Genomic DNA, 26,460 nt, shown 5'->3' on the forward strand with positions numbered 1-26,460 from the left:
CTGTCAACTCTAGAATGAAATAGGCCTTTTATGTTTTGGGCAAGCTAAACAATGCTGTAAAATAAAAGGAAAACTATTTATATAAAGAAGACTGATTCCTGCCTGTGATAGCCTGGTTAGATTATTGATGGGATTATGCGGGGTATTTGTAATAAGGTTTCACAGAAACTGAAGAAAAGAAAATTAAGTTAAACAGAACTTTGATCACATATTGGATTATTGGTACCTTCACCAAGAAAGTTACATTTGTGTCTGCATTCATTAGTTGTTCTTTGTTAGCAGGATTACGTAAAAACACACAAAGGATTGATGAGGGGACTGATATTTATGTTTGCAATTTGGTGTGGATCCAAATAAAAATATGGATCTGGTGAAATTTTAAATGTGGCTTTATAAGAGGCCTTGGTGGAGGTATGTGCACTCTGAGTGTCATTCTTTCTGCTTTATAAAATGTTATATGAGATAAATACATCTCAGTGTTTTAGTTTTACTAGTTGATAACTGTGGAAGCCCAAATTGTGAGATTAAAAATATATTGAGTAATTATTTTTGAAATACTTAGTTTACATTTTGGCATACTAAGTCATTGTAAGTCTTTATTTTTAGATATAAAAGCCGTTATAGGGTTATCTTTCCAGTTAGTCGGTCACTATTTTGAGTTAGTAAGTAATTTTGAGATATTGTATTTTTTTTTAAGATACAGATATTATTTTTGAAATACCAGGTCTTTATTTACACACACTTAGTTATTATTTTGAAATACTAGGTCTTTATTTAATACTTACTTATTATTTTGAAAATAAGTCACTATTTAAGAGTTAGTTTGTCAAAGTTTCCTATGATGACTTGGAGGATATTGTGTAACAAAATGGCAGAAATGAGCTTCCATACACAACCACGATGCCATAAGACTCACATAGAGTTTGAATTGGGGGGGGGGGTGACCATAAATCAACACGTAAAACTCAGCGTGATCTGCAGCAGACAGAGAGTAAACCGAGCTTCCCTGCCCCTTCCGGGTCCTGTGACTTATCAGGTGGTTGCTGGGCTGCAGGAGGAGGAGGAGGAGGAGGAGGAGAACGAGAAAAGTTTGGGGGAAGAGAACCATAGAGTCTTTTGCATCCACCCCCTTAGTTTCTGCTGCAGCCTCCTCCTGTCCTCCGCCTGCAGGAAGCCTATGAGCAAAAAAGCAGAAGTTGTCTGTGAGAGTTCCGTGAGTTGAAAGTCAGTGTCAGCATGGCCGGGGGCTCGGTGTCTGAGTGCAAGGAGTACCTCTTCAAAGTGCTGGTGATCGGGGAGCTGGGCGTCGGGAAGACCAGCATCATCAAGCGCTACGTGCACCAGCTCTTCTCGCAGCACTACCGGGCCACGATCGGGGTCGACTTCGCCCTGAAGGTCATCAACTGGGACAGCAAGACCCTGGTGCGGCTCCAGCTGTGGGACATCGCAGGTAAGGAGGCGGAGGAGACGCATGGGGACGGAGATCAGGTGGTGGTGATGTCATGCTCTTGTTAAGTTGTGGGTTCGTTCGGGGGTTTCGTCTGCGCAGATGGCCGTAGCTCAAAAAGTCCCTTCACACCAAACCCCTTCTGTGTTTGGAAGGGATTCGTTCCTGATTTGTGGTTGTAGACAAGTGAAAGCATCGATGTGGAGTTTCCACCAAGAGACCGGTTGATCATGTCCGCCTGTTGTCTCTTCCACTTTATGATCATGGCAGCTCATAATTGCCAGAGGAATGTAGGTCACGTTGTAAGAGCTCACCCCCCCCACCACCACCACCCCCCAACCCTCTCAATGAGACTCACCACAATATTCTGTTGGGGGATTAAACTGTGTTCATGCCGGCCCCTGGTGTGTCCTTCTCACTGTGGTTGCATTCTACTGTCCCTGTATGTGTGTGTGTGTGTGTGTGTGTCTGTGTCTGTCTGTGTGTGTGTGTGTGTGTGTGTGTAGATAGTCACCGGTTCAACTTGTGTGGCTGCAGAACTTGGCACACACATGCACTCGCTCACCAACCTGTGCATTCCTGCAGCTTTAGTAAGCAAAGCCCGGAGAAATCAGAGCAGTGTAAATAGAACTTCCCCAACACATAGCTCCAACTCTCACTGTCTGTTTGTCATCTCCAGGCATGAAAATAAATATCACACTGTTTAACAGGGGGGTGTGGGGGGTTGGTTTGGTGGATTACATTGTTGAGAGGGGAAGTGAGCAAGCAGAGAGACCAACGGGCGAAATGACTAAACTTCAGGAATCACCACCAAGCTGACAGGCTCACTACAGTTTACTCAGCAGAAATGAGGATGTGATTTCTCTGTAGCCTCCTTCTTTTGATGTTTTGATATCCTCAAAAAACCCCATCTGACATTAAGTCTTGTGAAATTGCTTGGTCACACATACAAGTAATCATAAGGCTGAATGTATGTTTGTTGAGATGAGGTTACATGGCTTCAGGGGCATGGGCTTCTCAACAATTGTGCCTATGTGTTCTTTTTTTTTATTAGCTATAAAGAATGTGTCGGTCTTTAGGTGGAAACTTTGGATTTTATGTTACTGTAAAAATCTCTCTGTGGTTAGTTTGTCAGTCACGGGTTTGACCACACGTAACAGGCCTGTGAGTAACGTGTGCAGCAGGGTTAGTTAATCATTCTGTGAGAAGATGTCATTTTTATGTGTGAAGGATACAAGGATTCAGATTCTATACAGTGTTGAGTTTCCAGCACCGGGTCAAGTCCCATCTTAGATTTGAAGAGACATAATTTTTAAGCTCTTACATAACAAGATAATGGTTGTATACAGGGGCCTATGCATATATTAATTTAAAAAATATATATATATATATATATTTATTAATAATGTAGACGTGCTTCACAATGACTATATGATCCTCAACCACAGGATGAACTTTAATATAATGAAAACGTGCAAATGGTTAGATACACGCACAGGTTTTTTTGGATCAACCTATCCGTGTCCGATTTTTAAATTATCTTGAATGTCTCTTGGTTTCATCTGAATATACTGTACATAAGCCCTGCTGGAGGAAATGTTTACCCTTTTTTGTTTAGATTTCAGAAATCCAACTTACAAGTTAGATCTACTGTGCTTTTACTGGAGCTTGATTCGCTGAAGTCTGTTTCCATTTCACTTGCATTGGAATATTGTCAGGACGGGATCTGTACACGCAGAGTGGGCATGCTGGTAATGTTTTAAAATCGAGTCCAAAAATCCTAATCCGTCTTTTTTCCAATATTTTTTTTATTCTATTGACAGAGGAAATGATCGTCTTGGCCTCTGGACGTGTTCTATTCTTACTTTGGAGCTCGGATATGTGCGGGTCCATCTTCTCCCTCAATCAAACGAACCTCATATGCTGAGACAGATCAGGACAGATGGTTAGAAGACTGCTGTTTTTATATTTATTCCTTCGCTTACAGCAGTGACAGAAAGGGGGCGGACAGTTGGATGGGAGGTGGGGTGTGTGTGTGTGCTTTGTGTGTGTGTGTGTGTGGGGGGGGGGTGTCGCCAGAACAACTTGCATGTCTGTCACAGACTGATTGGCAGTGAGGGCTATGTTCCCCCGGCCGTCACTCAGTGAGCAGGGGCATTTGTGACTGGGCACCAGGGAGGGCCGTCTGCCTGTCACAGCCAGACAGCCCTCGCTCAGAGGACCCGGTCGGGTAAATACAATGCTACCCCACATCCGCACTTAGATTGACTGATATCATTCATAGAGACAAGGGAACACGCTTGCACATATTGGGTGAACGTGGCCGTTTACACGCGCTCGCTCCGGCCACACAGACAGTTTGAGGTTAGATGACACAGATAGGAAAAACCTCATTTTTCTCACCTACACACAGGCCTTGCCCGAGGACACACTCGGGAGCATAACACCAGTAATGAAACGTGTGGGTGTGAAAGAGTGAAAGCTGGAGGTATATTTGCCAAGTCATTAAGAGCAGCCATTAAGCCACTTAATCGTGCAGGAAAGGAGAGGAAATTATCTTCTTGGCAACACGGAGAGCAACTTCAGAGTTTCGTTGTCTTTTTACCAACCTTAATAATGATTACAGCCTGGGAGGAATGATAGTAATCAGAGGACAGTACGAGATGGGGGCCCCATGGAAGTCAGTGTGACGCTTGTGGCTCTCCCACCCCCTTTTCTCCCAGAATTGCTACTCTCCTCTGGATGTGTCTCAGCCAGTGGACAGGATGATTACCACCATGACACAGAGCAGAGAGAGGCAGCACCTTTTATAGGAGCAAACATTCCGGCGGGAGCAGGAGGTTGCACATTATGGGATGTATGCAGTGGCTCACATCACAGTGGTAACCTTCAGTCTAGACAGAAAAACCTTGAACTCGTCTCCTCTTTCTCTCGAACACCACCGTTTCCCAACAGGATCCGAAAATATCTGTGATCAGGAAAATCCAGAGCTTTCAACCTGGTACTAGGGAACCTACCAAGAGGTCCAGGGTAATTCTGAGAGGGGCTTGAAAGGGATTTTTTTTTTTTTTTTGTATTTTATTTATAGTATGTAAGTATCTGGATGTCCGAAAATCCAACCATTCAAAATTGATATAGGGTCCCAAGTAATGATTTCTATCATCAATCAATGTTCTTATTTAATCGGAGCAGTATAGTGAACATTTTATAAAATGGCCTAAAACCCAAAGAATTTCACTATCACTTGAGAAAAAGACAAATAAGAAACAAGTTATCAAATCAGACTATCAGCTGTCACTCAAATATTTCATTTATCAATATCATTGTTTTTATTTTTAGTATGATTACGAGTTAATTTGACTCTAGGGGTGCATATTCATATATGATCCCTGCAAAATGTCCAGTGACTGCTGTTCACATTTTAACTAAAACAACAGGAGATTTCCTGAGTTAGACACATTCACAACAACCGGATAATATCCTGATCACTCTGGTGAGGTTGGAGCTACTAATAGCTCTCGAATCCTTGTGGTCTTACCATGTAGACATCCTCGTAGGTGTCTATTCTTAATTTACTCTCACGTGCTCCCCTGGACATTCCCTGGACATTTTACTCGGGGTGCTGTCCAGAGCAGCAGACTTGGACATTTGTGTTCTCACATATAACTTCTCAGGATCATTTTAATAGAAGCTTTAGTATTCATCACCAAAACAGTTAATAGTGTATCCTGGTCGGTCGAATGGTTTAAAAATGGGTGGTGTGCAATAATTCTGCTTAATATTCTACAAATATTATCATTCTGATCTTAATTCCTCCGACCTTGTGCCAAAGCTTTACGTTGCTCAGCCCCCACAAACCCTCCAGTTGTAAGTGAGGGGCCGGACGAGGGTAATACCACTTAGAGGTTGAGGATTTTCTCTCAATTCAGACTCTGTTCGGTGCTAAAGGCCGTCGTAAGCTGTAAGTCACTTCTCACATGCTGCTCGGAGAAATCAGAACGTGCCGGTCATGTGCTCCTCAGTCTCTCTCGTGCTGGAGACTACCTTAACGACCCAACCCTGTGCTAGTCTTTGTTTTTCTAATGCTGCCGTTAGGGCGAGTGGGGAAGTTTCTCCGCCAGTTCCCTCCCGACAACAGACTGGCTTGTCTGGCTTGGACAGTTTCTATGGTAACCCACCCACAGGATAGCAATATGTACAGCCGTAGAGGAAACTGGGGTTGCTAGGGCTATGGATAATAATGAGACTTTGCTTTCTTTCTGTTTCTCCCACACAGCCAACAGAGATGATACGGTGGCTGCAGCTAAACCATTTTCTTTTTCATCTGCTGGTTCCAGAACTGAAGGTTTCTCATGTTCGTAACCGTAGAGTCTAATTGTACTTGAGGTCATGGACCGGGTTTCATCAGCGCGGTGGACTCGACTGAAATGTCTTTGATATTCCGCAGCAGTTCACTGCCTCTCTTTCCGCACAGATTCCAACTCTGTTCTCTTTGGTTATAGGCAGTTGCCTCATGTTGAGCACACGTCTTTGTTCCCTCCTGCAGTCTCATGCTCCTCGGTGGTATTCACTGGGTAAATACTCCATTGTTCATAGAGCTCATTCCATTCCTGCATTTTACGCTGATTGGGTTAGCAGTGTATGACACACATTTTTTTTCCACATGCTTTTAGAATTATTTATTTATTTATATATGCAGAAAGAGATTTCTTTCTTTGCTGGGTGATGGTGCCAGCATTTAAAAGAAGAGTATCTTTTTAGGAATAGAATAAGAACCAAGATGCAGCAGAAGAGTATAAAGTCATTAGATTGATCACTATCAACTTTATTAGCGAATTATAATGTTGATGAGCTGAGCTCTGTACAAAGGTCCGTGACCCATGACCTCTCCTGAGTCCTTAAAGGCAGAACTTTGAAAGGGAGAGGACACGAGTGAGAGCTGGACAGAAACAGAATATCACCAGGCCCTAAGAACTGTATGGTGTGAGAACCCTATTTTATTTGAAAGGAGTTTTACCGTCTGCTTTATGACATGTCATGTTAAAAAGAGTCCAAGCCTGAAAACATCTACAGGCCATATTTTGACATTATCTTCTTGCAGATTCATAAGATGGCCCTCAAATCTGGTCAGAATAGTCCTGTTCTTCAAAGCCAAGCGTTTGATTTTTTGTAAGAACCATGTTGCCATGACGACACATCATTCCGCATTAAACAGGAAGCAGTTTTTTCGGTTGCCGGTTATGCTTTATAACTCACCACTTTTGGCAGACACTTCAGAGGGCCTAGATGCTGGAAGTTCATCAGGTTGCTTGGCCCCTGTGTGTCGAGATGCTTCGCTATCACCCCCCTTTCAATTTCAATGACGCAGCTCTCATGGTACATTTAAACTTCATGTGTGAAATGTGGTTGGCAGATATTTCATGCCAAGACTTTGAAAAGGTCTTAACAGGAAGTCCACAATTTAGAATTGAGTGTGAACTTTCCTAGAAAATATTGTCTACTGTTGTTAAAAACATCTAATTCTTGCTAAATAACTAAATTTGCCTCCATATTTATCAGTATAATCTTACAGTCTTCGGCCATGTTTGTGTAAGATGTAAGTTTGTATGTAAACACAGGGTATATGTGTAAATATAATTTATCAGGGTTGAACAAAAAACTCTGGGATACTGTGAATCAAGAAAATAGATGTACAGATAAATCCATAATCAAAATGGGAGTGATAAGCTTTTATTTAACAATCATCAAATCACAAATTAGTGGCATGTGCTGTATGTGTTGTTTTTCTGAAGCATGACAACATTTTTTAAATTAAATTCATCCTTTTTTTTTAATGAATCGACCAAACAAAACAATTTAAAAGCAAAGACAAAATCTAAAATCTCGACTGAAAAGGAGCAGAAAGAAGAATAATCCTATATAATCCGACTTTCTTTCCCAAGACATTAATTAACAAAGCAAACAATTCACCAGGACTGGTTTTAGTAAAGACAACAGAATGATTTTCCAGGACTTATGGCACTCGAGAGTTCAGCCACAGTTTGATTTGCTGTCATTTAATATGAGTGACTTCTGTGTGAATCCTCAGCAGATGGTCAATACCCCAAATAACTCGTTAACCCTGCTCCCCCCATGACGAGCGAGGTTACCACCCCCAGTCTGGCTCAGCTCACATATCGACCCAGCTATAACGACTGGACGTGTCAGAAAATCAGTGTGTTCAATGTAGGCAATTACATGCTGTCATGGCCTCTTCAGTGCATGTAGAACTCGAACCCGTAGCATTTATTCCCAGAACTTTTTTGCAACTAAAAAACAGTAATTAAATAATTAAAGAAAAGGCTTATTTGCATAAAGTTCACATGCAATAAATGCTCTTTTGGGCAAATCAGAGCAAACTTGCAGTTCTGCACAGTTAAGGTAAGGGATGATCGACAACGCCTCTTACATTAATGAGTCCCAGGCACCGCAGCTACAAAGCGCTGGTCGTTTTTTAATAGCGATGTCTAAATAGCCAAATCCAACACTGCACTTCCTTGGGCCGAGTGTGAAGCTGAAAAAAATCAGTTTCTCGAGATATGCACTCCTAATACAGACAGACAGACCCAGAGATTTGTGGAATTTTAAGATAGATAAAACATGTGAGATCTCTGCCTCTCTTCTTTTAAGCCTTATATCTGAACATATTCATGTATATCTCAGTGTTGTCCCTCTAGTAAACCTCTCAATAGACTAAGAGGGGAATCTTCTCCTAAAATGATGGAGCCATTTATTTGATTTATGCTTTTTCCTCCACTCCACCGGATGTATGAGCACCACAAGGGCTGGAAATGAAAGAGCCTTATTTCAGTCTATCGGCCCTTTTATCCCATCGTGTCGTGTCTCTGCTGAATTTACCTGGGGTTATCTCAGCTAAAATTAGACTCTCAATTATGAGCAATTACCGACAGGCCTGTGGGCCCCACAGTGTATTCGCTCTCCTGCTCACACCGGCACTGCAACACGCCACTCCTGCGTGGTTGGGTAAGTACCTGCAGTAGTGAAAGTATGCTGGCTGTGCTCACAGTTCCTCAAAAGCTTTTCCTGGTTTATGTTGTATTTTGCAAGTCGACTCTGGTGGAGTCTGTTAACTGTGTAACAGACATGTACGATTACACTTGATCTTTAGACTCTTAAATTGGAGCGGTGCAGCAAAGATATGAGCTAAATCCGCTAAAAGCTACAACCTCAAGATATTGGAAACCTTATTTGTAATTGCAAAGACTGCGACTAAAGTAAATTAAGGCATTTGCTGACAACTAGTGTAAATCTGTCCCAAATGTTTGTGGATGCTGTTGCAGGTGCGTTTACATCAGAAAACTTAACTCGCTTGAACATACCTCAGTAATTGAATGAACCTTTTTAACCACATGAAGCTAAAAACAGGAACCGTACGCTTATGCAACACGATGTGCACGTCGGTGAGGCTGCTTCTACGTGGAGAAAAAACACTTCTGTCATCAAAAAAGAGCAAAAACAGACCACAATCCTCCATCTAACGTTTAATATAAATATGTTTTGGGGGTTTTCTACCTTAAATACATAAAGTAGATGTGTCATTTTGTCAGCTTCTGACAGAAAGATGTGTTTTTGTCTTGGAACATCATCCACAACTGTCTGTTTTCATTTTACATTTACGACAGAAGACTGTCTGAGTCACAGATTATCATCCCAGCGACAGGCTTCTCATCCCCGTTCTCCATTCCTCTGGCCTCAGGCAGCGTTGACACACCTAACTGTCGAGGCATGCAGGGAACGCGTGAGCAGCACAGGGCCAATTTTTATCAGTAAGAAATAACCTCTTCTGGTTATTCGAGGTTTCCAAATAATCACAGCGAACATGCGACATGTGGTAAACCCATAAAACGGTGTTAAGTGTTACCAGAGATCATTTAGACCATTAGTTCTGCTGATCACTTCTCTGCTGAGCCACTGCTTCCCCACCCTTAAGGGCACGTTTGAGTTATGTTCCTGGAATTATTGTCTCACTTCAAAACTCTGATTTCCTCTTTGATTTTAAATGTGATAATAAAAGTATCAAAACGTCCATGGAAATTTGAATTAGTTATGGTTATGTAACTTCTCCATGGTTAGAAACAGCTTAAAAACACAAAACATAGTAGAAATACAACAAACCGTTCCAAAATAAACTGCAAGTAGTTGTTGATGTTGAGTTGAGTTAGAGCATCACTGTTTAGCAGAATTGTGGCAATTAAAATCTCTTCACTGGCTGATAAACCTTTTGAGGAGTTGAAATGATCCGACTAAATCAGGAGATCAATTTGAGAATAAAACCTGAAAGTGGTTTTATTGTGTTGAAGAAGAGGCCTCCTCAGATTGACAGTGACACCCCATCCCTCTCTCTGGTACTTCCCCTCACATTGTCTAAGAGAACGGCTTCAGAGAATAGGCTTATTATCATGGCAGGTTATTTCGGCCATTCTCTGAGCGGAATAGCCCCATGGCCAATAAGGGAAAGTAGGTTGAATAGGAACCATATCTGTCCTCATCATTATTTTGGGCCACATTCTGTATAGAGGAAAAAAATGAGAATGAATTGTTGGGCGTCTCAATTCAATCTACTGCCACAAAGCTGAGGGTTAGACATTTGGTTTCCACTTTGGTTATTTGATTCCACTGACTCTCTCTTCCCACCTCCCCAGGTCAGGAACGGTTTGGGAACATGACGCGGGTGTACTACAAGGAGGCCGTGGGAGCATTCGTGGTGTTCGACGTGACGCGGGGCTCCACGTTCGAAGCCGTGTCCAAGTGGAAGCACGACCTGGACAGCAAGGTGAAGCTGGCTAACGGCAACCCCATCCCCTCGGTGCTGCTCGCCAACAAATGTGACCAGAAGAAGGACAGCACCAACAACACGGCACTAATGGACAATTTCTGCAAAGAGACTGGATTTCTGGGCTGGTTTGAAACCTCTGCCAAGGTGAGAGATCAATACACGGGACGAAGAGATAATCAATACCACGCATGAAACAGACCCATGGGATTTGAAATACATTACTCTTGATATGGAATAGAACAAAATAGTATAGAATAGAATAATAACACAAGACTGGGTGTTACAGTCCCTGTGGATCAGCACTCTTGACTGTGGGTATTCTGATGTGTATGGTATAGTTCATGATGAATGGAAGAGAAGAGAATAGGATACAAAGCCTTTTTTGAGAAAGCAGTACAATGAACCAACCAATGTATCAACATGAAAATGGTGTTAACCCAATTCCCTTTTTTATGTTTTCGGTGGATTGTACATTTTAAACCAGCGATCAGCAGCAGAACGTTACCCGAGTTATGTTTGTGGTAAATCAGACATAATAAGAGCTTTGGTCTTCATAGCGGAGACAGAAACGTAAGGAGCCACCAGACTCTTAATTGTGAGGATATGTTTTTTTGTGAGAAGTCATTTTAATGAATGACTTCTTTGTTCCTCGTGGCAAACAGGAAATCCTCTGAGGTTCACATGTGACATTGTCTGAATGGTGTAGTGAAAATGTGGTAATTTTGAAACGGAAAGATGTTGTAATGTATTTTTTTTACGCTCTGGCCCTGATTTAATGGAGAGGTTTTGATGTAAAGATGATAAAATAACGAAATGGAGGGCGCCAATATTTCCTAAATCTCTGAAATGACTGAATGACAGCTGGGAGTTTGTGACAGGAAATTTATGTGAAGCATGTTTGTTTCTTTTGTCATCGTCCTGCTGTCTCTGCCGTACATGCATAACATCAACGTATGTTTATCTTACCGACCAGTTAGAAAGATCTGTCGGACAGCTGGTGTGATACGGTATCGCGTGACGTTGATGGATGTTGCAGACCAGAGCTGCGAGGGGTAGAAAGGGGCGGGGCTCCAAGAGATAATGTGCCGCAGTGTTTCTCCTCAACTTAAGTCGTGGTGTCACATGATTGGTGATACAGGGTTTGGGTGTTTACACTGCGCGGAGGTTTGCTGTTCGATCTGTTGCTCGTTTTGTCAAAGGTTCAGTTGGAGTTCGTACATTTAAATACGTAAATTAGCTTAAAGCTTCGGAATAACTGATCACGTATAGATATATAGTGTAGTCGTGTCCAGAACGTTCCCGGTGAATGTTGAATTATTATGTGAGTATATTATTATTATTGGTTAAGCATTAACAGCAAAGTTAAATAGCATTATAATATTATATAAAATAAGCATTTGTTTTGGATGTAAAATCTATGTCTTTAAAGTATATGGTAACTATAGAGGTGTGACAAAAGTGTAATATTTCCCTCTGATACTGTTAACAGACATGTACTGAACTCTGGACATTTTCCTGAAATGGCTGTATGTGAAAACACAAATGTCGGCATCAGTTATTCGTGACTATTTCTTGGAACTTTACCTGCTAGCCCCGTTAGTAAAATGTCAGATTGACCCCTTGTGAGATTACAGGCAGAAAATGTCTGGAATATTTACAGCAAGTGAGTGGACGTGTTGATGACGTTTTCTTATATGTGATGGATGTCAAAATTGATGAATGCAAATATTTCAGGATAAAAAAGAGGTGTCGAAGAAGATGTCAACTTGGAAACTTGCTGTAAACATAAATGCTGCTTTTGGAGCATGTCTGGAAATGGCTGTAGTGGTGACAGTAATAAGAAAGCTCAAGAATTACCTTAAAAACGTTCTACTTCCTGTCAGAATGATCAGCAGGTAACTGTGGGAGGACGCAGGTTTGGCACAAACAAATGCCTGCGTGTGCCAGCTCATCCTCACGCTGATAAATGCTACCTTTTTTAAATGCTGCAGTTTTACCCAGTTTGAAATGTTCGTGTCTCCGACTGTGAGACTCTAGAGCTCGTTCCCCTGTCATGGATCTGTCCTTCTAGGGATTGTTTACAGATGCTTGGAAACACACACTTTGAAACGCACATGCTTGTCTTTGATGCTTCCAAGTTGCAGATTGTTGAAGTTTAGCCAGCCAGAGTAAACTTTATTCGCTCATAACCTTAGGCTCTGCAGCTGTATCACGTGCTGTGTCATGTGAAGTGTGTGTGTGTGTGTGTGTGTGTGTGTGTGTGTGTGTGTGTGTGTGTGTGTGTGTGTGTGTGTGTGTGTGTGTGTGTGTGTGTGTGTGTGTGTGTGTGTGTGTGTGTGTGTGTGTGTGTGTGTGTGTGTGTGTGTGTGTGTGTGTGTGTGTGTGTGTGTGTGTGTGCAAAGTCTTTCTGCTCGTTTCCTTTCTGTGACTGCAACATTATATTAGTTGGTATGTGTCAACCCACAAAAACATGTGATAGTAATTCTGTTTTGGAGCAGTGCACTAGGTTTGAAGGGACAAAACTCCAAAGTCCTGAATGTGAATTCTAAACAATCTTAGGGAGATGACACGCAGATGTTGAAGGGTGGCTATTTTACGTTTGTAAAATGAAGTCAACGGCTTATTTAGGAGGAAGCTCTGGTTCTGATTGGTTCACAATTATATTTTCCGGAATGAATCGTGGAGGTTGAAACGTGACACAGACGGTGCTCATGATAATCATGGGGTTGTTATTCTCATGCCACAGCAGTTAATCAAGATATGAGGCAGCGGGGGCCTGTAGATTAGAGAAGAGAGCATGTGACCAGAAAGTCAGCGGTTCAATACGCAGACCGACAGGGTTAAAGCTGGGTGGGGAAAGCAGTGCGTGATTAGAGGATGTGTTCAGGGTTGATCCTGTAAAAGAGAAGGCCTCCTCCCCCCCTAAAAGAATTGAGCTTTTGAAAATGTTTTGGTAATTTTGTCTGATTCCTTTATTAAATAATAAGGTTTGAGGTTCTCTTGTTCCTTTTCCTTCTTTTTACATTCTCTTATCATCTGTTCGTCTTTAACCAAGATGGCCTGGCCTTTTATTAGTGTAGAAGACCATTCATATTCATTACCTGCTCAACCCAAGGGATGAAAGGTTTTGGGAACAGTATGAAGGACCAGAGCAGATTCTGTTTTTTTTAACCTCGCCTCTGCTGTCCTCCAATTGGCTCTCTGGAAAACATCTCTGGTTCTCTTCAGACATTTACATGCAACGTGGGTGATCTGATCTCAAGTGGACGGTTCGTCTTTCACACCTGGGATTAGAATGCATCTCCACACGTGTCGGTGCTTTATATGCAAATAAAAACACAGTATTACATCATCGCTGTTTTCCAAGACAGGTCTTCTGTCTGTGTGTGTGTGCTTGTTTTTGATACCTGTTTAGGACCTTTTCCACTAAACAGTGACATTGTCAGGACCTGTCGAACTCATGGGGAACAAATTCCGGTCCTAATGAGGCATAACATGATTTCTGAGGTCCTGGTTAAGTTAAGGGTTAACATGTGAATTATGTTTGGGTCAAGTTTTGTGTTAGGCATGAATTGGTCGTGGTTTAGCTCAGCCTAGGTTAAAAAAGCAGCCCTTTGAATGAGTGATACAGGGGCACAGACATTGAGGGTTGTGGTTAGGCTGCCCACAATAAATGGAAGTCAATGCAAAGTCCTAGTAGCGGTAGCTGTGCAAACCTGTGGTACATGTGTGCGTGTGGCAGGGCAAAGAGGGTTTGAGCGAATCAATGCCTCACGCACATCTCTACAATGAAATAAGATTTTACTTATTTGGAATAGTAAAATAATATTAAATCAATATTCGGCGATCAATGCTCCTCCAGTAGCCTGTGTTCCACAGTGAGATTCACGCTGCAAAAAGCGTACGGTTATACGTGGTCCACACCACCTGTGAATGTGGTCTCAGGTGATCCAATCTCAGTTCGTCATGAATATGTTTATACTTAGCGCTGTACACTTGTGATCAGATCACTTCAGACGAATGTTAATACCAGTTCTGAACAAGGCCCACATCTCCCAGCTGCTGCTTTAACAGGCTGCCTCACATAAAGGGGTTTAGTGGCAATTCTGAAAAGAAGCACTGCAGCACCTATAAAACCCTGTGATGGCTCCTAATAAAGCCACTGTCGTTTCCTACAAGCGTTGACAGGCAAACAAGAACAAGAATTGGGGGTGGGTATGGACTAACGTCTGCTCTGTCACTAAGTATTTTATCACCTCTCTGACACACTGTTGTGACCTTTTCGCAGGACAACATCAACGTGGACGGGGCAGCGCACTTCCTGGTCGAGAACATCTTGGCCAACGACAAAGGTTTGCCGTACGAGGAGAGCAACGGCGACCGGATCAAACTGGACCAGGAGACTGTGGCTGCTGAGAGCAAGTCGGGCTGCTGCTAACACTCGATCCACTCGCATTATCCGTCAGCCTCCCATCGGCGGGGTGCGGTGCCCGCGCCCACCCTGCGGCTCTCGGGCACTCGGCTGCAGCCTCTCGCAGGAATATGGATTTTTCTGGTCCCCACAGCTCCGGGAACTTCTCCTCCCTGCGACTCTGCACGTCCAAGTTTCTCACCACATCTTTCCCGGTATAAACCAGAACAGAAGCCCAGTTTTATCTTGATGTTGCCTTTGCCTTCTTTCTCCCACGTCTCCAAACCACAGGGTTTCTGATTGTTGTGTTTATCTCGTCACATATTCTCCTGCCTGTGTAATGTAACGCCAACTATGAACTCTCCACGACCTTCCCCACTCCTGCCATTGCCCTTACAGCCAATGAAGGATTGTACGACACCTGTGAAGGAGTGACAAACTATGCACAACACTGAGAAACACAAAATGCAACCTGTAGCCACTTTGGTCCATTTCCTCTCCGTATCTCTCACTACCCAAACTAAAGTCTTTCATCAGTTAACATGGACCTCGAGCATCATCTTACAGCACACTCATGTTTGCGTGTGAAGCACCACAGCTTAGTGTTATTGTAGCATTCGTCATTGTTGTCTTTATGGCACATTTCCTCTTAAATTATGTGCTATCATACACTTTTGTTTTCCCACAATTTTAATCAGGGTTGGTCGCACTTTTCATTCTTCACTCAAACACTGAAGGACAAATACGGTATTTCAGAAAAAAACTCTAACACTGAGAAATGTTTATCTGATTGTCCGCCAGTAAAAAAAAAAAATGTAGACGTGATTTAGTGTGTTTTTGAAATGTGCTGGGTTGTGAGATTGAAAAAAAAAAAATCCAACAAATGGACGATATTTTCTTGTACATATAAGATAATCTGTTAAGTGTCCAGATGAAATATGAAGGATTTTTTTTTATTATGGAGATGAAATAGAGTTTACATGTGAAAATAGTTAAAATCTACACAGCAAGGAAGAATAAACATTTTAACAGATTTGTGTTGTGTTGTAGTAATGAACCTGTCTATGTACTTATCTAGATGATTAAATGTGTTTATCTAATGTATTTATATTGCAGAAACAAATCATATAAACTGTGGATGAGTAAATGATGCCTGTACCATATACCTAAAGCTGAGTTTTTGGCTCGAATACAGTATAAACATTTTGTTTCCCTGTGTGGATTTTATGGCTCAAGCAGACATTTCAGATTATAAAAGTTAAATAGTTTACTGCCATGTAAACATCTTGGAACAAGTCAGTTTAGCCGGGATTATTCTAATATTAACACATTTCTTATAAGCATTATGTACAAGCACTAATGCCTGCTGCTTCTAATTGCAGGTTTAAAATGGCAGTGAATTTCTGCAACAACACAAGAGTGGAAATAGATGTAAAATGTCAGAGTACATGGTACAGACTGTATTTGATAAAGTGCTTTTTCAGTCTTATTGATCATACAAATCATTTAACCACTCACACACACATTCAAACGCACATCATACAGTGTTAGCACAGTCGTCAGGGAGAATTTAAGGATTCAGTTTCTCACCGAAGGACACTTCAGAATGAAGACATTAATTGATAAACAGCCCTGAATGTTTTCCAACATGACATAAAGAACAGATGAATGACTAATAGCCACATGAGTTTCACTTCCATGACCTCAGAAGTCTAGATTCTTCATGCTCCAGCGCTGCATTAATGAAAAGTTGTTTTAGTGCATGTATACAAAATTAATCCTAAAGCTGAAGTGTTGAGTGTCCCTGGAAGAAACTCTCAGCACAAAGAACAATGGATAAAGCTCGATGTGTGAAAATTACAACTCCTACTGTGTGTGTGTATTTGTGAGAGAGAGAGACAGAGAAGATCATGTGACTCCTCTTAAGAATGTGTGTGATAGTCATCAGACATTAAGCTCTCAACACTGCCGCTGCTTGTGCTCTTCCACACACCTAATTGTCAGCAGAGCAGAAACCACGCAGTGGAGGCGGGCCAGCTGTAACTGTGTGTGTGTGTGTGTGTATGTGTGTGTGCGACGCTGGAATCCAAATCTTGTCACTGAAGCGATCATCACGTATACATCTCAAAGAGTTTAAACCTTGATAGCGTACTGATGCACTCACTCCCCCCTTTTATTTTATTATCTTAGTGTGTATTTTTGTTTTTCTCTGTGAGTGCTGCTTCAATCCAGCTTTTCCATGAGCCACATGTTCATCCCATGGTGGCAAAACAATGCAGCTCAACATTAAGTGGCTGCAAGGAAGTCACACTTTTGTGTTGATTTTATTAATATAATGCTTTGACCTCATAATATCTCTTCTGAAGTGTTCTCCAGTCCGTCTGTAAACCCAGCACTCGTATTTATTTCACAGAGATGGATATTGAGATCAGAACTGAAACTCTTCTCCTGTACCAGCAATTTAAAGAGCTCCAGAATTTGATTTAGCAGAATCTCTATAATTATAGTATCATCTGCCACCAGTTCTGCAAGGTACAGCGGAAAATGTACCTTGTGCCTTTATGGTCTGATTCCTCGATTTACTGCACTGTTGAATTTAGTAGTTTCAGGTGATTACCTTGAATCTGTTAATAAGCTGAAGGAATAACACTTGGTCGTGTGTTACCATTTAACTCCACCCAGGCTTTATATAACAGAACACTTTAAAGGTTTCATTTAACAGAGCATTCCTTGTTGTCAGTTTGCTTTAATGTCACAGTGTGAGTCTTCATAGATTCCTTTGATGTCTTAGACTGTTGCAAAGGTGAAAGATTTATATGATCTGTAGAAAAACAAGAGAGGGTTTCTTGACCTGACCTGAACAAAATGTCTATTAGTCTGATTATTATTATTATAAACCAAAAGTGAATTCATTGTTCGTTCTCTCTATTATTATTAATATAAATTAATTCATCTTTCTGTAAATACATATAAACCTAAAAGGAGAATCTGCCCATCCCTCACCGTGGCAACAAGTGACGACTCAGCCCCCAGGCCACTCCCCTCGATGCTGTGGCTCTGTCGCTAGGCAACGGGTAAACTTTTGACAAGCGGAGTCACCTGGAAACAAACGCACCTGCGGGAGGGAGGAGACTGAGACTCTTCTTCGTGTCTTCACGAGTTCACAACAACGACAACAAAAACAAAAACAAGAGCCATGTCCAAGTCTCAGGCGAAGAAGAAGGAGCCCCCCCCCGGCAAAGCGGCTCTAGCCGACCGGCAAGCGACGTGAGTTTTAAGCTAAAGTCAGCAAGCGGTGCTAATTGAGAGTTAGCATCCGTGGTTAGCATTAGCGTTAGCCTAGCATGCCATGCAAGTTAAGTCTCAGAAGGAAGAGGACACCAACATGAGCTGGTGTCCATCATGAAAGACACTGAGTCTCTGTGTGTGTGTGTGTGTGTGTGTGTGTGTGTGTGTGTGTGTGTGTGTGTGTGTGTGTGTGTGTGTGTGTGTGTGTGTGTGTGTGTGTGTGTGTGTGTGTGTGTGTGTGTGTGTGTGTGTGTGTGTGTGTGAGTGTGTGTGTGTGTGTGTGTGTGTGTGTGTGTGTGTGTGTGTGTCAATGCGAAGGTGGAGGTTATAGAGAAGTTGCTTTGAGTACGACTTGGAAGGAATGGAGTATTTCAGAAGTGGAGGACCTCTTTGACTCTCAATCTGCCTACAAACACACACATACACACACACACACTTCACGTCAAAGTGACATGACTTCTATACTTCTTATATGTTCCAGATTTTTCTTGTATACATTTTCTAATATCTTCTCTTCTGTCAATCTCTTATTCTGTGTGTTTCAGAGCCGTCTCCCTGGCAGAGCCGTCCACAGAGAGCCAGGGGGGTGCGTGGAGGGCCAGGTTCCCCGTGTGGCCCGAGTGGAGCGATGCAGAAGTCAACAAGGAGAAGTGGGACTCCAGCAAAGGAACCGAGGATGACAAAAAGGGCAGAGGGACCAGTTCCAGTGCTGTAAATCAAAAATTACACAAGTCCACTTTCACTTCTCGTTCTTTGGTCGTGTCTTTGTTGGTTTAAAATCACATTTGATCTGCTTTTTTGACAGCAGTCATTTTTTGAAGATCCCGAGGGAAAGATTCCTCCATCCCTGAAAGTGCACTGCTGGAAACGGCCCGCAGAGTTTTTAGTGGACAAGGTAACCTTCACGCTTCCCTTAAATGGTTTCTAATGGAACATGCAAAATGTCTGTGTGTGCTGATTGGCAACGCTGAGCCCCAGCGAGTTGACAGTTTAACAATAAACACAGTGCAGTTGTACTGTGTCTCCTGCAGTAAAAAACATTTTAGGATTAAAATGATTTCATGGCAGTTGACAGGAAATATATGTATTGTACCTTTAATGTACAAGGAGGTTATGTTTTTACCCCCCTGCACGTTTGTTTGTTCCTCTTTAAAATTGCAAGAGAGGTCATTTTTTCTAGGAATGAATGGACCATGAATTTATTGGTTCTGTATCGCTCTAACATTACATGATGAACTTATTAGGATGCATTCATCCGCTAAGGCCCGACAGTCCCCCAATGAAACCACATTTAAATTCACATGATTCAGATTTTATGGGTCATGTCCCACGCCTTGTAGAGATTTGTCCTTTTTTTGCCATTTTGTAGACTAGTAGAATTAATAGACGCCATGATCTTGTATTGACTTGAAGAATAATCTCCTAATCAGAGAAATTAACAGGTTAATAAAGTGACTCATTTTATGGTAGCAACCTTGACATATCAACAAAATTGATTTCTCTGCCACATAGTGTGAAGTGTAGTTAAAGAAATCTGCTCTCTAGTCACCTCCAGTCAAATTGTAATTGCATCACTCCCCTTTGCTGTTACCCATCTCTCACTGCAGTATTTAGCAATTACTGGAAGCTTCCTGCTCTTTGAATTAGTCCTTGCCAGGTCACACGCTCCCTTTTCACTCAGGATGTGAAAAGCATTTTATTAATTTCATACAAGATGAACACGGGGGTAATCACAAAAGCCATCAGCTGTGCAGGAGCAGGCAGCAGCTCCTCTGTGATACTTCCTCTTAAACCGACTTAATCGTTCTGTATTTCCAAACCCGATGTTTCTATTTAAAAAGGTGACGTGTGACAGCAATATTTGTTTTTGATTCTGATATGTACAAATGCTATCACTCACTCTAAGAATGTGCTCTCTCTTTAAGATTCCCACCGTTGTTGAAAGTCAAAGGACGTTTGACCTCCTCTCGAACAACGATCATCTGATTTGCAGTGAGGTTAGTTTTCAACTTTTCTCCTTCTCTAATGAAGATCTCACTAATTCAGATGTCAGACTGGGTGACGTTTGACTGACAGAAATGAATTAGACCAGGGTGATGCAGTGCCCTATTGATCAAGTGAATGACGTTTCAGCCAATAGATTTAAAGATCCGTGTGGAGTTATTAGACCAGTGATTACTTTTCTTTCCCTTCTCCTCTCCCTGCTCAAGCTGATGAGGTGGATCATCAGTGAAATCTGTATCGTTTGGACGCTGTGTGGCAACAAAATTAAGGAAGAGGAGCGTTGGAAACCTTGGGAGCACATCTACTCGCTGTGTAAGGTGGTGAAAGGTCATATGCCACTCTACAACAGCTTTGGGAAATACTTGGTCAAGCTCTACTGGATGGTAAGACAGACACATACATATAAAAGAAAATATGTTTATTTTCTTAAGTCAAGGCCTATATATTATTTCTATATTTTTCATATTGTTATTCATAATGAAATTTGTGATTTAACTGGACAATATAAACTTCAATTACATCCCTTTGTCTGGAGGGTTTGTTAATGACATCTTGGGATGAGGAATCATCCGCCCATGTACCGGAATGTTATTTTTATCTCTAATATTGGTATTATCATCATCAGCTGTCAAAAATCGATATCAGTCGGGCTCGAGCAAACACCCGTTCACACATAGTCTGATGAGAAAATGGAAATAAATAGTCCCCAAAAAATCGTACCCCCTTGCAGAGGAAGCTGTTGTGTCACAATGCCTCTTTGTTAATCACACTTCTGTTCTGACTTGAGGCAACGGAGCTCATGAAATTGCATTTGTATTGTGTGGCGGACCCCTCAGGATGCAGCTGATCACAGGGGAATGGGGTGGGGGGGGGAAGCTTTATCCAGTCAGAGCTCAAATCAATCAGTCTCACTGCTGTGCCCAATGTGGCTGGGCTTCATCCATTTCCTGATGAATAGATATGACTTAATAGGAGTTAGCAGCTTCGCGGAGACTGTGGCTCAAGTTGGAAATCAATGCCCAGTCAGTCTATGAGACCAGCGTCAACCCTGGGAGGGCTTCACACATCACAGTGACATTTATATCACTTATTAGTGTGTACACATTTCACCGATTTCTGGTTCTGAACAAAGGTCGTCCTTCCACGGAGATAAAGCTTGAAGTTGCTGGCCTGTGAGTTTCGGGATGTGTGTTGTTTGACACTCTGGGTAGAGGACACAACATCTTTGGGACAGTCTCAGGGGAACGTCTTCCCTGCGCAACAATTTGGGTCAGCGAGACAGTAAAAAAGACACAGCTAAAAATGGTGTTCTGTAACACTATGACTCTTGCCTTGACAAACAGGCATGACACGGTTGTAGGCAGCAGTTCCCGTGCCAACCAGAGCACACTAACAGATGGTTGTGGAGATGCCGTTCAGCACCCAGCCCCCAACCCTCGTTCCCGTTTCCTCGCCTGCTTATAGGCTTCTCCTTTCCTCCCCTGCCAGTCTCATCCGTTGTGTCTTCACCTATCTCCTTTTTTTTGCTTTTTTTTTTAACATTGCCTCCTTTACGCTGCTTTGAATATCCATCCCATCCTTATTTTGTCATCCCGTCTCTCCCATCCTGCATCTGTCTATCTGTCTCTGCATTCCTCCATTTCTTCCTTTCTCCTCCAACTTGCCCTTTCGCGCTCTGTTTTATCCCATCTGCGAACGCATCAAGCTCTTCCTCGGGGCGATGGTTTGACAAGAAAGTGGATGAGGAGGAAAGAAAGGGAGTGTGACGACCCGCACTCGATAAAGGATTGCATTGCTTGTGCCAGTGCTCTCATGGATAATAGGCAGAACACCTGTGAGCAGTCAGTCAGATTATCACCTGCTTTTGCTGCTTTTCCTCCCATCAGTGTGAAACTCCACCAGACGGCCGGTGGACAAACCACACGGCAGACACTAACAAGCTCTGACACCACACAAGATGCAAAGCTGCAAGCACAAGGAGGCTAATGCTTGGGGAAATATGGAATAGAAATATGAGCCATAGATCAGAGATTGTGTGGTTGTTACGCAGCCTTGTGCGGAAAAATCCACCTGCACATGTAGGGGCTGGTGATTTGTTCCTCTTATTACCTTTTAAATGCAATCTTCTTCCCATCACAACAAACTCTTTCATGAAATTGATATTTCTGTCCAAAACATTTAAGTCATTTTCCTATTTATTGCAAATGATTATTGAGTTACATTTGGCAGAACGGACTGTGTTTCTCATGGAGCTCACGTGGAATCTGAGCAGCAAGGAGAATTCTGCTGGGAGAAATAATTTCAAATATCATTTCAGTCCTGATTCGGAGAAGCCTGTTGAAATTAGATCCTAGTGGAATCAATGGTCCCTAAAGCTCAGCACAGAAGGAGGAGTTTAGGGTGGTGGAATGATCTGACTCACCAGGCAGTGTGGCTATGAAGGCTTCCGCAGGATTATAAGGACAGTTAGTACACTTGTATGAATGGAACTGGACGTTACCAGTCAGCTGATGGCCAGACAACGGCTGGATGATAAAGAGCGTGGATGAAACTACTGAGAGCTGATCAGCTGATGCAAATGTTACTCCACTGCTCTGCTTTGACTAAATGCTTCATTCTTGCCTTAGATGCTCAGTTTTGCAAGTGAGAATGTACAGCAGGTTCAATTTGTAATCTATTAATGCACTTAGAACAAAGCTGCATTGCATTTATTTCATGATATTACAAATTTGGTGTCAGATATTCCTTCTTTTTAAGGTGAACATTATTTTGGGTGGATTTTAGGGTGTCAATATGGACAATTTGGAAACACAACTATCCATATGTGGCATTCAAGGGAATATTAAAAACAATAGAGGTTGCCTCTTTGTTTTATTTTAGGGTTCAATAAGGCATCAATTAGCTCTATGATATCATCTCTCAGTAAATCTATGCATCGTTTTCGTTCCCTGTTGACAGAGCCATGTGTCTCAAATAAACATATTTCCCAAGATGCCAAACCTTTACATCAAGTTCTGTAGAAAAATGAATAATGACTATTTTTATGAGATAAACTAACATCTATTTGAGCCATACCAATTTTTTTAACCATATCACCCTGTCCTCCCTCCTTACTTTCAGGGTAGTTGGAGGAAGATAGCAGTTGATGACTTCATGCCATTTGATGAAGAAAACAACCTCCTCCTCCCCGCCTCCACCTGGCAGGCAGAGCTGTGGCCGATGCTGTTGGCCAAGGCTCTCATTAAACTGGCCAACTCCAAGTCAGTTACTCTACATTCTTACTAGAACACTGTACACATTTCATCACTACCGCAAATAGTTGGGACACAGTTGTTATAGTCTTTAAGTAAGAGGGTTTAAGAGCAGGCTCAACCTAAATCCAAGTATTTGCCCTCTATACAGCCTCCTAATAACTGTAAAAAAACGAATTACACACATACATAGTAACCTTTTGTACTAAATCTGTAAACCAAACCTTGTTTAGTAAAGTAGTATACACGGTTGTCCAGCATCAAATTCCTGAGCTTCAATACACATGAGCCCCCCCAAAGCGCGTTTTGCTGACTTGGCCAAACTTTCGACTCACCTAATCTCTGCCTTGGGCCGTGTTGAATTTGGTGACCGACAGCCAGTGTGCACGTCTGTGATGGGGCAACATGGCGTGTGTAAGGTGGCTGTTCCAGTGTCCGTGGAAAGGCGAAGCATAAATGTTTCATTGGGGACAGGAAACAAAGGAGCCTCTCTCCTGATGAATCATTAATGAGCCTTTGTTAAAGTTCTTTGTACTGAACAAGGACCCAAACTTTGTCCAGGTGTCTGCCGGGGCTCTTCAGAGAAGCATCAGTGTTGTTTTGTTTTAAAATAATGGCAAATTCGTGGGCTCCATCACGTTGGTTCGAAGCAGCTTTTTTTGTAGTGTTCATGGACTGTGACGTAACTGATAAAGTTTTATTGAATTCACTTACTCGGATGTCACGACTGGGGATCGGACAGGTTGACCACAGGATCCCAAGAGGACCAATTAGAGCAGCTGCAGCCAGTCATAGAGATAACCGAGATCCCACCCCCCAAAAAAGGCTGTTTAGTTTATATTTTTTGGGCTTGTTCTCACCATGATGCCAATTACTAGTTTGTGAGTCCGTTAAACAATTCCATTGATTCTGTATCTTTGACTTTTCAGGATATAATGTGTTCACAATTTGTTTTAAATTACACATTTCAGAGTCCATTCCCTTCATCGTTCCCAAACATGATGTTAATAAAGAGAGAAAACACACAATCCTTCACAATTGTTGACGCTAAGCATATTATCGATACAACATGTTAAAACTATGACCTGGTGGATTGAATTGAGTGTCTAGTTTTTAGTTTTTGGATTTCTCTTTTCCTTTTTTTGTAATGTAATCATTTTCTCATGCTTCTGTTTACAGTGTAGTATCAGAGGGGGAGATGGGCGAGTTCACCTTCGTCAACGCCCTCACCGGCTGGATCCCCGAAATCAGGCCTTTACAGTAAGATCCTCTCCATCTTCTTTATCTTATGTTATTTGTCCTAGAAATTATACATATGTGTCCCTCTTCATTGGGTTTTTATAGGGTGTTCACCTTTTTTCCTTTGGGTTTTAATTTCTCCTGAATGGGTGTTATAGTTTATCACAATGCTGTTGCAGTAAACTGACTTTTTTACCTTAATCTGCAGGAAAATCCTACTGAGATGTGTATTTGTCTATAGCAGTATGGGAAATGACTAAAATGGAAACAAGGAGATATGTAATAAAGGGGGAGGAGAGACCTTGAGCGGTGCAGAATCTCAGCTTGTCAGTGATGGAACTTTAATGGGGCAACAGTGTTTTGCAGTGGAAACGCTGAATGTTATTCTCTGTAGCGCAGCAGGTTAGCTGCTGTTAGTGAGTCGCCGGGGGAATCTCTCCACACGTGCAGGCATTCAGCATGACTGTGTTTGTGTGACACATGAGTATGCAGTACTACGTGCACACAACCCACGAACGCACCCATGCAGATGGTTTTATTTACATCATCTAATATCGTAATGTGAAAAAAACTATTGTATATCTGCTTTCTGCTCATGATTTGGTTTGTAAATTAATATTTGTTGTATTATTGTCTTTGCTAACGGCAGCCGGAAATCAGGGGATGTTTAATATTTAGGCTGACACACAGCAGCTATTATTGTAATGCAGAAAAACAGTCAGCATTTTGCTGTAATAGGTGTTTTTACCGTTCACAACTCCTGAGTTAACAAAATGCAAGACCTAATTTTGGAGGTTGTGTAATTTTGGAGATCAACCCACCCTTGGAGGCTGCTGGACAAAAAAAGGGAAGTACATTGTGTAATTCGGATTTTTAACCGGTGGGCAGCAGAAATAGCTGCCAATGATGGGCTCTGCAGACTCTAACCACAGAGGGACTTGCACGTGTCCTCACATGACTCGTCCGACTAAAATCTGTAAATTGTTCCTTTTGAAATGAAAGCTTGAGTGGTGTCCTTCAAGTAGGGTTACACAACTCCCTACCGTGCACCTAGATTATCAAATTCAAAGATGATGCTCTCTGTGTCGCTGCCCATATCTAGCTAAATAAGGAGATAAGGAGGCACCTGACACAAACCATTTTTACTTCACTGGTTTCATTTCTGTGGGATGTGCTGGAGAAGATTGTACCGTGTGCTTTATTGTCAAGAGAGGGAGAAATGCTGCTGTAAATGGTGCAGCACATTGTATTGGAAATGTTGGATATTGGAGACATTTCAGGAACAGGGACTATCACTGCAATGGGATTGAGACAGACTGCAGAAACAGTGCTCTTCATCCAATACAAGAGCTGTTGTGGTGTAACAAGTGCTGTGTGCTAAACAATAGACACGAGAGCTTGTGTCTGCTCATACAACAGTTGAATTTTTATATTGGACAAATTAGAATTCACTAATATTAACATTCACATCAAGATGCTGTGACTTGAAATTTCACAATCTTTGTGGAATTTAATAACTGCAACCTGCAATCGTATTCTTTTTAACCTCCTCTCAGATCTTTGTACCTTGGAAAAACCTGGGATTTCTTACTGGATACCATTCCTGTATTTTCACACCCGATTGAGAGTTTGCCAGAAGAGACGAAGTGTCAGACTCCAGAGTCAGTTTCAGGGAAAGGTACCAGCGTGAACAGAACCAGGAAGCAGATTTCAGATCGAGAAAACGGTAAAGTTCCAGACTTTGCCACAGTCGGTCACCCACACACACACACACACACACACAAACACACACAGGCACAGGTGGATTAACATGCACCTGCAAACGTGCATCTCAATTACACACTCTACTTCCGCATGTAATTGGGTGAGTCAATCAAATCAATCATCCATTAAATCCTGATCATCTCTACACACAGAATACTTGTATTGCTTAGTGTATCAATCCATAGTTTATACATAAACATACACGTATATATATATTCTG

The 26,460-nt window shown here is 42.0% G+C and overlaps 2 protein-coding genes across 2 annotated transcripts in view; both read left to right on the forward strand.

Annotated features, from left to right (window-relative positions):
• Nucleotides 1-1,169: 1,169 nt before the first annotated feature.
• On the forward strand, nucleotides 1,170-15,987 carry rab32a (RAB32a, member RAS oncogene family). The gene is made up of 3 exons (XM_061091647.1): nucleotides 1,170-1,450; nucleotides 10,150-10,427; nucleotides 14,572-15,987. The coding sequence occupies exons 1-3, from the start codon at nucleotides 1,237-1,239 to the stop codon at nucleotides 14,719-14,721; spliced, it is 642 nt and encodes a 213-aa protein (XP_060947630.1). The 5' UTR covers nucleotides 1,170-1,236; the 3' UTR covers nucleotides 14,722-15,987.
• Nucleotides 15,988-17,890: 1,903 nt separating this feature from the next.
• The window catches only part of adgb (androglobin), a 33,344-nt gene continuing 24,774 nt past the window's right edge, over nucleotides 17,891-26,460 (forward strand). The window contains exons 1-8 of the mRNA XM_061092040.1: nucleotides 17,891-17,961; nucleotides 18,528-18,693; nucleotides 18,791-18,877; nucleotides 19,908-19,979; nucleotides 20,193-20,369; nucleotides 23,107-23,246; nucleotides 24,417-24,497; nucleotides 26,033-26,202. Of these exons, the coding sequence (XP_060948023.1) occupies nucleotides 17,891-17,961; nucleotides 18,528-18,693; nucleotides 18,791-18,877; nucleotides 19,908-19,979; nucleotides 20,193-20,369; nucleotides 23,107-23,246; nucleotides 24,417-24,497; nucleotides 26,033-26,202 (964 nt within the window). The remainder of the gene's footprint in view (nucleotides 17,962-18,527; nucleotides 18,694-18,790; nucleotides 18,878-19,907; nucleotides 19,980-20,192; nucleotides 20,370-23,106; nucleotides 23,247-24,416; nucleotides 24,498-26,032; nucleotides 26,203-26,460) is intronic.

This window comes from Limanda limanda, chromosome 18, assembly GCF_963576545.1.
Source record: "Limanda limanda chromosome 18, fLimLim1.1, whole genome shotgun sequence".
In the NCBI taxonomy this organism is placed as follows: Eukaryota; Metazoa; Chordata; class Actinopteri; order Pleuronectiformes; family Pleuronectidae; genus Limanda; species Limanda limanda.